The sequence below is a fragment of the Phodopus roborovskii genome, unplaced genomic scaffold, assembly GCF_943737965.1.
Source record: "Phodopus roborovskii unplaced genomic scaffold, PHOROB, whole genome shotgun sequence".
Lineage (NCBI taxonomy): Eukaryota > Metazoa > Chordata > Mammalia > Rodentia > Cricetidae > Phodopus > Phodopus roborovskii.
In genome coordinates this window covers 16,179,892-16,192,547 of record NW_026126480.1, presented here as the reverse complement: position 1 = coordinate 16,192,547, position 12,656 = coordinate 16,179,892, and the positions used below count along the sequence as shown (strand labels likewise).

The following is a 12,656-nucleotide window of genomic DNA, read 5'->3' as shown; positions in this document are numbered from 1 at the left end:
AGATCTGGCTATAGGCAAGCCTGTCAGGCATTTTCTTAACTAGTGATTGATGGGGGAAGGCTCAGTTCATTGTCAGTGGTGCCATCCCTGGTGGTCCTGGGTTCTATAAGAAAGCAAGCTGAGCAAGACAAGTTGAGCAAGCCATGTTGAGCAAGCCAGTTAACAGTACCCCTTATCCTCAGCAGCAGCTCCTACCTCCAGGTTCCAGTTTGAACTCCTGCCCTGATTCCCTTCAATAATGAACTATGAAGTGGAAGTGTAAGCTAAATAAACCTTTTCCTTCCCAATTTGCTTTTGGCCATGGTGTTTCATCACAGCCCCAATAACTCTAAAACAGTCTATTTCCCCTATTTATTGCCAGATAAAGCACCAAGAATCTTTCTTCTCTCAATACTTTGCTTTGCTTCTGACTATTCTTGTCTATCCTTTCCTTCCATTCCTCATCTGCTTGTTGCTCTCTCTCTCTCTCTCTCTCTCTCTCTCTCTCTCTCTCTCTCTCTCTCTGTGTGTGTGTGTGTGTGTGTGTGTGTGTGAAATGATGTTGCTGGTCTCTGTCTTTCTTTGGGGCTACATGAGTTTTATGGTCAAAAGGGAAGCTGGGCTCTGAGACTCACACTGACCTTCAGTCTTATACTCCATTCTGTCACCCCCCAGGTCTCTTTGTTACTACATGTAGTGAAGGCACTTCTATTCAACTGTATCTTGGCCAGTTTCTGAAACTAAAGGAGGTCAAGTATGTAATAAAAGACCCCCACTCTTCAATTAACTTCTATGTACCTGCCTTAGTCCGATTCTCTGTGTTTCAAACACACATTGAATAATCTAAGTCTTATGTAGTCTTTCATCTTTTATCTTTTCCTCAAAATTAACAAGTATCCATTAATATAATTCTTCAACAATGGTACCAAATGGGAGAATGTACTCAGGAATCATGAAGTGTGGTGGATATCCCACCTGCCATGTTGAATCCCAGTAACATCACTGGAATATGGGTATGTCCAAGATAAGAATCATGTAAGGATATACCCATCTATGTCTATCCTCATACCAAGACATTTTTGCACAAGGTTGGACACAGGGTTGGTTGAATAGTTATAGGAGAAAACAGATGAAGAAGCCTTTACATAACCCACATTTGCTCACTTACCTCCCAAAGTTCAGAAAGTCCAAGAGGACACTAAGTCATTTATTATTTTATGAGGTGGTCTGGTGAAGGAAGAAGGGCAGGGCCAGAGTCCCTAATGGAAAGAGATGAGAGGACTTTTCATTGCTGAAAGGTCTGCACGTTGGGAAGGTGTGTGATTAAGCCTATTGACATTTTCTATACTGGATGAGGAAGGGAATGATGAGGTCAAAATGGGGACAGTCTGCAATGTCTTTAGTCAGTCCCACATTAGGCTATACACACTACAGAATAGTGCCATAAATGTATATATATGAGGAGCCAGTCAGCCCTTGTGAGAGCTCCCGATGTGTGGGGAAATTCACTGCTACAGACATTGTGGTTGTCTATCCAGTGCAGTCAGTTCCACATGCCTAGGGTGGGACTTGTCCCATATTAGAAGTGTGCCTTCTTTCCTATATGAGATTATCTGTTTCAGGTGGAGCAGCAAAGGTAACATTTTCTCTGTGTAGGGGTCTATCCATGCTGTTGGATGTCCACCTGGACTGGTCCTGGTGTGTTTCATATGTGTTTGGATAGGTCAGTTGATAGGGATCATGTGTCTTGTCTCACTCTCCACTCCCTCAGCCCCTCAGCCAGGTCCCAGTGTGCTGATGGTGGTATAGCTTAGCCTGGACAGTGAAGCAATGGAGGGAGTAGGAGGATCCTCATCTGGAAGAGGCCGGGGGCGAGCTCGTGGAGGCCGTGGGCAACATCGGGCGCATGTGTCCAGGCAGGCCTGGCGAAAGCGGCGGTGCATGAAACAGTAGACCAGGGGGTTGACACAGGCAGAGACGTAACTCAGCAAGTGAATGAAAGAGATAGGGGCCCCTGAGAGTGCTCTGTGTGCCCCTGGGCCATCGAAGGCGCGCCACGTGTTGGCACTGTACACTGGCAGCCAACACAAGAAGAAAAGCATAACAATCACCAGCAGCATTCGCACCACTCGTTTTTTAGCCAGTAGCTTGGCTTGGTTGGGTCGAGGGCCAGGGTCTGACCCAGGAGTGGGCGTGGTCAGAGCTGTCATCTCCAGTCGGGAACGTGGAAGTTGCACGTAGCAGCCATCACTGTCTTCCCCAGCCAGGCTAGTCTCAGGCCGGCAACCCCCGTTTTGGTGGACAGGCCCTGAACACAAAACACAAAGGGTGCGATCAAAGCAGAAGGCAGACTCCTCTTAAATCTCAGTTCAACCTCCACTCGATGTCCCTTCCCTGCAGCTTTGACCCTGGGCTCCCGCCTCCTTTCTACACTTCTTTCAGATCCACCCACCAAGGAGGTCATGTCCACTGCCAAAGTTCTGCCTTCGTGCATTTCACTTACCTGGTGCTGCCCCACCGGGCAGGCTTCCTTGGTTTCGGACCCGGCTTTGGGTCTCACCGTCATCACCATCAAAGCGAAGCCCAAGGTAGAGCTCACGAGAGATGAGACCATAGGCCACCGCCATAACCACTCCCGGGATGAAGAACAAGAGCATTAGCAGCAGCACTGACCTGTAGACATAATACAGACCACTCACCGTCTCCCATGCAGACAGTTACAGAAAGAGGAAGAGGCAAAAACTGGACTGTGGCCAGATGGCCAAGGCAAGGGTAGGGTTGGGAGATGACGCTGGCAAGAGGCCCCAAATTGGGAATCCCAAATGTGGGGGTGCAGAATGGGGTTTAGAGGGGAAATTCTTGGCGGAGCTGGAAGACTACTCTGGTGAAGGGGTGTAAGCATCTGATGAAGATGGGAAAAGGACTTCCTAAGATAGGTTGGTGGGTGCCCTCACCAGGTTTGGCGGACACGTGCGCTGGGCCAGCGATGCACACACTGCAGGACTCGAGGGCCCACTGGCTGTACCGCGGTGTACACAGGATAAGGTACCATAAGCAGTCCAGACAGTAGCCACGTGGCTAAGATCACCCGAGCTGCATGGGAGCGTGTCTGCCACACTCGTGCTTGCAGTGGTCTGCAGATGGCGCTGTACCGCTCCAGGGCAATGGCCATGAGATTTAGAGTTGACACACTCACTGATACTCCTAAGCAAGGTGAGAGGAAATGGTCACCTTGGAAACAAGCACTCTGCATGTTCACCAGTACGATTTCCTCAACCCCCATCAGGGAAAACCTTTATATTTGTCAAGTACTCTAAGAAGGGAGAGGACCAAGAGGGAGATGTATTTGTCTCACCTACCCATGAGGTAGGAAACAGCCTTGCAAATGACTGGGCCGAAGATGAACGTGCCCATGAGGTTGGGCAGGAGTGTGAAGGGCATGCAAGCCACAGCCAGCAGGAGGTCACTGACTGCCAGGGAGAGCAGGAAGGCATTGGTGACAGTTCTCAGGCGCCGGCTCAGTCCCAGGACCACAATGATGAGTATATTTCCTCCGACACTCATCAGAAAGATCACAGCGTAAAGGGTGACTCTGATGGCCAGCTCTAACTCTAGGCAGAAAAGAGAGGCAGCTGGCTGTAGAAGGATTTGAACACCATTCATCCAGACTCCTATTTCCACTTCATCCCCAAGCCATAATATCCAGTTAGATCCTGACACCCTGAGAATACTCTCTCTTACCCTAAGGGACTATATAGTAAACTATGGCAGTAAGCCTCATAAATGCTGAGGCTTATTTGAGCTTGCCAACACTACCATTCCTTAGAATTCTGTCTCTCCTTATGGTTGGTTCCATGCTTACTTTTCTTTGCAAACACTTTAGGGACCTATCCCCATCACTGGTTGGATACTTCTCAAGATCACTAATCTGTAGATACCAGATTGAAAGGTTCCTTCTCTGACCATTCCATCATACTTCATGAACCCTTGACCACCCACTCCCCTCACAACCATGTTGGATCATATTTGTGTTCTCTAAAGAAACAAACAGATGCAAAACAAAACCACCCCTCCCCAACTAAAAGAAGAAAAAGCCATTCATCATTCTGTACTATCTACAACCCCCTCCTCCAGGACTGTCACCTCTCAGTGCTGCACCCCCTCAAGCCACTTGATGACTCAGTTTCTTGAATGCATCATTAGCACTCGTGGCTCTTTTCTTAAGTTGATTTCTCATCCTTAGAATGAATACTCTTTCATAAACCCCCAAATATTTCCTCAATCTGGTAAACACCTATAAATCCCTCATCTATCAAGAATCAGATTGATTGCCACTGCTTTGAAAAGGCTATCTTGAGCACCTCATTTGAAACTAATCCCCCATTCCTTTGACCCATGCATGTCCCATGTTCCCTAATACTTATTAGAACTCCCCCCTTTTCTCTCTGAGTTGTGCTTTAATATTCTCCAAACATTCATTCTTACTTTGTAAACACTTTCAGAGGATTCCCGTTATGTCAGGCACTGAGGACAAAAAGGTGACTGACAAACTCCCTGCCATTTGAGAGCTTATAGTAAAGAGGGAATCTGAGATGCTTGCACAGATAATTGCCACACAGTATGATAAGTGAGGTTGAGAGAGGTATAAGAGGCTGTGGGAGCCCCAGGAGGGAACCACTGTTGCCCGGTGAGTCAGAAGGGCTAGGACGGTGACCAATTCATTTGTATCATTATCTATTGGGAGATATATTCATCTTTGGACCTTTGTATCATAAACATGCAAACCTGAACAAAACTGTATTGAGTTGAAGTGGACTGAGTCATCCTTACCTATGGCTTCAGTGTTATGGAGATGGGAGTTTGAAGATAGGAAGCCGCCTACACTGTGTGGGTAGGAGGGGTCTAGAGGTACAGCCTTCTAATCCTTTAATGGCTTAGCTCCATTCTCTTAGCTGACTCTTGGCTTAATTTCCAAACTGTATTGCTGCATCATAATGATAACTAGCTTATTTAGAAGTTGCTCTATTTGTTAGATAATAAATGAGTTCTATTTATTAGAAATCTTCAAACAGGGGCCGGAGAGCAGGCTTAGCTGTAGAGCATTTCTATGTTGGTTGGCTCACAACTGTAATTCCAGATCTTGGATATTGGAAACCCGATGCCCTATTTTGCATGCATGATTACACACACACACACACACACACACACACACACACACACACACTTCACTACTACTACTGCTGTTGGTGATGATAATGAAATAAATCTTTAAAAAAGCATTTTCCAATGAGACTTAACAGTAGCATTGCTTACTTAGACCTCAGGATGCCTGAAATGTTTGGCCTCTTACAGCTGCCTAAGGGCCCAGTCATTACACTACTTCTTTCTTCTCCTAATCAAGTCTCAATCTAAATTCCTCTTTGCCCCTGTCTCTATATTCCATCATGGCACCTCACTCTATTGTTCCTCTCTTTTCTACCTGTACATTTTAGAAGACACACATTGGAGGGTCTTGAAGGGCCAGTAGCAGATGGCAGGCTGATTTTGATGCAGTATTCTTGTTTTTGTATGTTTGTTTTTCAAGCTCCTATCTTCCTTTCTTTTCTCCTTCCTCTTCCTCCTCCTCCCACTTCCTCCTCCCTTCTTCCTCCTCCTCCTTCTTTTTCTTCTTCCTCTCCTTCTTTACAGGATCTCTTTATGTAGTCCTGGCTGTCCAGGAGTTCCCTATGCAGATCAGGCTGGCCATGAATTCACAGAGATCCTACTGCCTCTTCCTTCTGAGTTCTAGGATTACAGGTGTATGCCATCACAGCTGGCTCAAACTATGCTCTTTTCAAAGGGACAGATTATGGAAGACTTATGTGTGACAAATTTGAAATGCATGACAGGTGCGTGTGTGTGTGTGTGTGTGTGTGTGTGTGTGTGTGTGTAGGAATAATAAATAAACTCTGGAAGAAAGATCTTTGTCAGAGAGGCCCTTGGACCCAGGAGGGAAAAAAAGCAGGTGTTCTCTATTGTACTCATTTTCTCAAAGTCTACTTTCTTCTGTGTCTACCCACCTTGACATCTTTAGCTCCCTCATCTTTCTCGAAGCATCCTCTGGACCTCTCTTCAACTAATTCTTAGTGTAATCACTACACTTCAGGTTGTTCAGCACTTTGAACTATACAAATACTTAAAAACTGTGTCTCACACATTCATGCAATTGATACACACCATATGTGTGCCGTTGAACTTAGCTAGTGGTAGCCCAAAAAGATGAAACCAGGCTTCCCCTTTATGAAATTCTTAATATGCTTGGATTTTTCTGGAAACAAGAGGTTAAAACCACAGTATGGTAAACAATTGTATAGCAAATGTATGTGAACATGTAAAGTGAGTGTACATTGTGGAAGAGTATGTGAGATTATAAATATGTGTGTTCATTAGTATATGAGCATGTGAGCATGTTAGTGTGTGAGCATACAGGGGTGTGTGTGTGTGTGTGTGTGTGTGTGTGTGTGTGTGTGTGTGTGATTGTCTAGATGATGACAGAGAAGCATAAGCATAAGGATCCAGACAACATCTGAAACAAAGGACAGACTTAAGCTGAGGATGTGGCTCAGTTGCTACGTGTTTACCAAGCATGCACAAAGCCCAGGGTTTGATCCCTGGTACCCTTTAAACCAGATGTGGTGGCACATGCTTGTAATCCCAGAGATTGGAGGCAGGGGATCAGGAGTTCAAGACCAGCCTAGGGTACACAATAGCCTATCAACATAACAAAAGCAAACAGGATTTTCAAACAAAAAAGTCACAGGAACTGAAGCAGCCAGTGTCTTCACCTAGTGTGCTGCATCTGGTTACTCATGGACAGAGATGCCAGTGTAATACTCATGTATATCTCTCTGTGGTGAGCAAGGGTGGTGTTCAACCAACTAAGGAAATAGCTGGTGCATGGGAGACTATTGCGGTTAAATAAGGATGGCATCTCCTATCAGGAGACATCCAAGTGTCAGTGGTACTGAGCAAGGAAGCAGTGGTAACGTGCAATGGTGAATTGAAAACAGCAGAACACAGTAATGCTTTAGGGTTTGAGAATGATATAGAGGCCGGTAAAGGTAGCCCTTGTTTCTTTGGGAGATAGCTGGAGAAAGGTAACATCTACATGTGTAAAGGCGATATCAGATTGAAGATAGGCTTTGTTTAAGTTTAAAGAATACCAGGGTACTGTGATGAAGTTGGAGTAAGCAAGGACAGTAACTCAAACCAAATAACATTTCAGTTTGTGGGTGACATCTTCAGGAAGTATGCAGAGATCTGTATGTGAATGGGAGATGATCAGATGATGGTGGTTCTCATTGAGGGGGTGGTAGTAATATCCAAGTTGTGTGGGCACTATTGAAGTGAGTATAAACGTCAGACGTTAACACATTTAGCTCAGTTAAGATGTTAATCTTGACTGTGTGAAATAGCTGAGAACCTGAGTGAACATACAGACTCTCTGCATCTTTGCTGAAAATATCTGAGTGCTTAAGAATGACACTGCATGCACAAGCTGATCCTACATTCAAAACAGCTGGACAAAACAGCCCTACAGACTACAGCCAGGATATCTGAATCTTCTTAGAATCCCCCAAGACAGCGCCCCTTACCAGCAGGAAGTAGTTTGGAAAGAACGACACCCAAATTCCCAAATATTGTGTATAAATGTTTGTTTTCATTTAATTGGACTTTGTTATATAAAATTAAATTTAAAAAATCCAAAAAAAAAAAAAAAAAAAAAAAAAAAAGAATGACACTGCATGACTTTCTGGGTAATATCCAGAGAAGGTTTACTTAAGCAATCATGGGGAAGATGTGATATTTTTTGTAGGTAATTATAAAATGAGTAGAATGTGACAAATAACCTCAAAATTACTATGGACAGTACTAATGTGTGGGTGTCACCCATTTGAATATGGACAGCATCTGAGCTAATGATAAAGTCACAGGTTTGTCTAAAACCACAAGTGGACAGCATCCCAATATCTCTTGGTAATGTTGTAGTGAGTCCAGGTGACAGATGCATCTGTAAGGTGGGTACCATGAACCTAAGTGATACATGCATTTATAGGGCACTGTGAGCCCAGGTGGCATATGCATCTGTGGGGTGCTATGAGCCCAGGTGATAATGCATCTGTGGGGTACTATTCCAGTGAGACTGGCCAACACTCTTTGTACATGATGTCTAGGCATCTGGATAACAATGTGGTGTGTCCAAGCAACAGCATCCAGATAAATGAACCTGTCTTTGCACTTGGACTCTGAATCACTGAACACCTTGTTTCTTCAGGGACCTCCCCTTTACCAGCTGCCCTCCTTGGCATCAAACCTTTAAATATCTCTCCTGATTCTTGCCTGCTTTTAAATACCCAGGATGTAGCAAATCTGTAGTTCTTGCTACTCAAAGGGCTAATGCAGAAAAAGGTTTTGAAACCACCATTTTGAGATCAGCTTGGGCAACAAGCTGTTTCCAAACACCCTGTTCCAAAGGGTGGGGGCACAATTCCCTGCTACAGCCTACTCTTCCTCAACCCCATAAAATTTCTACCATTGTTCTATTTTTCTTCTCCCAACACCCCTACTCCTTGGACATTTTGCCTAACTACTCTTGTCCACATCTTGCAACCTTTCTTGTGGTCCAATATTCCACCTTCCGAGTCAGGTCTCAGTACCCACATACCCTCCTATGAACTAGTTGTTGTGTCTAAGTAACACCAGTTGCTGTTTTGTCCATCTCTGACTAGTCAGGGCAATATTTGGCATCACTTATTCCACCTCAGTCAAGACTCTCCTCTCCTTTCTGCAAAGACACACCTACTATTTCTGTTCATTTCAATTTCTTTATGGAATGTCCCCCCTTTGCTTTTCTTTTCAATACCAGCCTTCTGTAGGACCCTATCACAGCTTAAAAACAGTGCTTAAAAACAGATTTTTTTCCCTTTTCTTATGAGTTCTTGTACTTTCTATAGATGAAGACTTTTGAAGTCTATATTTCCAGCTCGGCCCTCCAAGGTAAGTTCTAGATCTCTGGATTCAACAGCTTTGAGGAATTAGCCATCAGTATTTGAACTCCATGGGTTCCAAACTGAGTTTATGGTTATCTCCTCTTTCAAAACTGCTTTTGCTCCTTTGTTGCTGGGGACTGAATCCAGGGCCTTGCAGTAGCTAGGCAAATGCTCTAATAGGAAGTGCATATCCAGCCCCTCCTTGATTATCTTTTTTATGATATGTCCTTTCCATTTCCCAAACCAGAAACTGAATTTCATCCCTTGACCTCATCCACCCTCTCCACTTCTAATCAATCATCAGGTTCTGTTGATTCCATTTCCAGAAGTGGCTCTCAGATCCATCCACTTCTCTTCATCCCCTCTGCCAGTACCTCTGTCTATGCTAGCATCATCTTTCAGCCAGATCTGTGTAATGTAATAGCTTTCTAAAGTATCCTTCTGCAGTTCATCTCATCTGCCCATCCATTTTTGACACAACACAACTAACCCTGGCCGCACTACTGAATCCTTCAGTGAATCCTAATGCTCAGGATAAAATCTATATTCTTTTGAAAGGGCTATAAATCTCACCATAAATACTCTAGGCTGGTCCAGCACAAGTGTTGATTACGTACCTTTAATGGTACATATTCCAGCCATTCAAAAACTAGTTGTGATGAACAAATATGCCAAGGGCTTAAACTTTGAGCCTTTTTAGACAGTGCATCTTTGCCTAAGACACTTTATGCCTCTTTTTCTCTTCACTTAGCTCCCCATCTGTCGTATTTTTCTGTTTCAACATTTATCAGAAAGGCAGTCTTAATTTCCAAGGGGAGGGCAGGCTGGAGGTGTTCCCCTTGTATATTAACTATCTTTCTCCTCTTTGTGCTGCCATTACTTGCTTGTCTGTTTCCCCTACAAACTCAGAGCGCCACGAGAGAGGATTGTGTCAGTTTTACTAAACTCATATCCTTGTTGCCTAGCAAAGTTTCTGGTTCAACAAATATTTCCCGAATGAAAGAATCTAAGTGTTGGTGGGTAACAGCCAAACTGAGAAAGCATGGGTTGTTTTATGGGGTAAGTAAATATGTAGATTATAATTTATTCCAACGTTTACTCCTTGAACACAGAATCCAACTCTTTCCCTTTCTGTTTACAGAATCTACTCTCCCAGGTCGCACCCTTAGTGAAGTTATCAGACTCCCATCTCCTTTGGGTGTCCATATTCTATCAGACCCTTTTGTGGGACTTACAGGTTGTGATTTTCCCAATGGTCTTTGCCCTTGTGTACTTGGCTGCAGACTGATGAGACTGCAGGCCATGTCTAGTTCATTTCAGTGTCTTCAGCGTTTAGCCTAGCAAGTATTCATTAAGCATCGGAAGTAAATATGGGTATAGGAAGGGGGGAATGCAGTTTAAGACGTTCAGCAGCGAAGCAATGAAGATGTTAGCTGATGGGAGGAGGGAGAGTCACTTTGAAGACAGGATGAGTGAAAGCAGTGGGGAGAGAAGGTGGTGGCACACAGGGATAGGGTGTCTGATGCAAGGGGAAGTTGGCTCTAGGAAAGGAAGACATAAGAAAAGAGGAACATGGGGGGCTTTGGAAAGGACTTGGAAACCTTCAGAAAAACAGAAGAGGCACGGAGATAGACAAAGGACTTGACTCTGGAATTTGGGGAAGGTGGCAGGCAGCATTCCCTCCTGCTGGCTAAACTCAGCTTTGGGAATCTTTTCTTGGGAAGGCTGGGTGAGGTAGGGTGGGAGACAGATTACAACTTCAATCTCCTATACAGGCAGTCCTGAGAGCTCCTGTCCTCACTGCCCCCCCCCCCCCTTGCTTTTCTTTTTCTGGCCCCTGTCTCTTCAGTGTTGGCTCTGTGAACTGGATGTTAAAGGAAAAGAGCTAGACCTGCTGGCAAGAAGAGGTCCTTGCTTCCCAGCTGTGTGGCGCTGAGCTTGGGGATGATCAAAAGTCATAGGTAGGGCAGAGGTAGTGTGAGGCTAGGGGCTCTGAACCAGATGGTGTGAAGGTGTGATGGAGTTATGAGAGCCTGGGGACACAGTGAGTGGAGGGGAGGGATCTGTGTGGAAGGCAAGGAAGTACTACAAGGGAAAGCAATGGATAGTTGACAGTGTAGAGGTCCTGAGGGCTATCCATTAGTGCTATGGGTTGCAGTGAGAAGGGCTTAGGGAGGCACCCACCTCTGGTCCCGGTTCCGCGGATGCGAGGGGGCTCGCAGCTGAGATTGCCCGCGTTGCTGCCATTGAGGAGGGGGACACCCGGGCGGCACAAGGAGGACCCCGGCCCTGGCCCCGGTCCTTGGATACTGTGGTTCAGCTTGAGCAGCTCCATGGTCCCCAGAAGTCCTACTCAGCTCCTCCAAGTGGGCTACAGCCCCGGTTCCACCTGCTCCCGAAGCGCTGGTGGTTCAGGCTCCCGCCCACCACATTGCCCGCCCCTCTTGGTTCCCGCCCCCTGCCGTGTCTCCTACCCCTCCACTCCTCCGCCAGCCTGGCCTTGGCTCCAGCCGGTCCCAGGCTCTAGCCGGCTTTTGTCCCACCAGGTGACTCTTGGCGCGCCTCCCTGCTCCAGAGTTCCGCGCGCGCTCCTGGGTGACTGCTCTCCAGGCTCGCTCCCGAGCTAGGTTCTCCGTTTTTCTCTTAGAGATGTCTTTCCTGCCCACCTCTCATACCACTGCCTCTAGTTCTAGAAATTCGTGTGTGTGTGTGTGTGGTGTGTGGTGTGTGTGTGTGTGTGTGTGTGTGCGCGCGCGCGCGCGTGTGGTGTGTACCGTATGACGAGAGGAGTGAGTAGTTACTGCTGTGGAGTCCAGCGCCTTTCTTTGGTGGTTTCGGAGATGTTGAAGTGGCAGTGGTGATCTGGTTTTTGTTCCAGGGTCCCCCACTACAGTGCAGGTTCCTTAGCCGGCCTGGAGCCGCAGTTACCGTGCTCTGCCGCAGTGGAGCAATGGACGCAGTAATCATCACAGAATCACCTCACTATTCTCTCTGCAGCTTTCTTGTGAGGGCAGGGTTAGTCCTAGCTTCTGCCTCAACACACCCCACCTCTTATTGAAACCCCAAACCCAGGCTTCTGCTCCAAGAGGATTTAAGATCGCTGCAGTTGCTCACAACCGAAATAGTACAAGGAAAAAGGCTGCCTCGAATTAGAGTAACAGCTGGGTATGGATGTGAGAACTGTCCTAAATGAACCGAATTGAGGTGTAGTAAGATTCTAGTCCTGGTCCCGACCCAGGTGAAAGATGGGGAGCAGGCAGCTCGGTCATCTCCCTTGTCTCTAGGCAGCGCCCATCAGCACCCGAAACGCTGGCGTTCCCTGTTTGCCCTCAGCACAGGTGCAGCACCGGTGTTGGGTGCTGGTTCCCACGAGAGGGGGCCGGAAAAAGACTGGGTCATGGGGATGTAGTGGAGGGAACAAAGCAGAAGGCACATGTGGAGTACAAGACTGAAGTGGGCTCAGGCAGGACGGACCTCCCCTACTTTTTCACTCTTATTTCTTTCATTCTCTTCCATTCCCAAGAAATGCCAGTATGAGGTAAAAAATCTTTTGGGCCCCCAAAGTGGCTGTCAGAAGTAGCGGCAGAAGAGGGGATTAGAGTTAGGCAAAGTCTGGATATATGGGGAATCGAGGGCTAGTATCCTTTG

The 12,656-nt window shown here is 46.2% G+C and overlaps 1 protein-coding gene across 1 annotated transcript; it reads right to left on the bottom strand.

Annotated features, from left to right (window-relative positions):
- Positions 1-1,430: 1,430 nt before the first annotated feature.
- Positions 1,431-11,533, bottom strand: Cckbr (cholecystokinin B receptor). Its single transcript, XM_051192537.1, has 5 exons — positions 11,193-11,533; positions 3,339-3,590; positions 2,934-3,183; positions 2,483-2,652; positions 1,431-2,287 (listed from the first exon to the last, which is right to left on the bottom strand). The coding sequence occupies exons 1-5, from the start codon at positions 11,341-11,343 to the stop codon at positions 1,755-1,757; spliced, it is 1,356 nt and encodes a 451-aa protein (XP_051048494.1). The 5' UTR covers positions 11,344-11,533; the 3' UTR covers positions 1,431-1,754.
- Between the last annotated feature and the right edge of the window lie 1,123 nt (positions 11,534-12,656).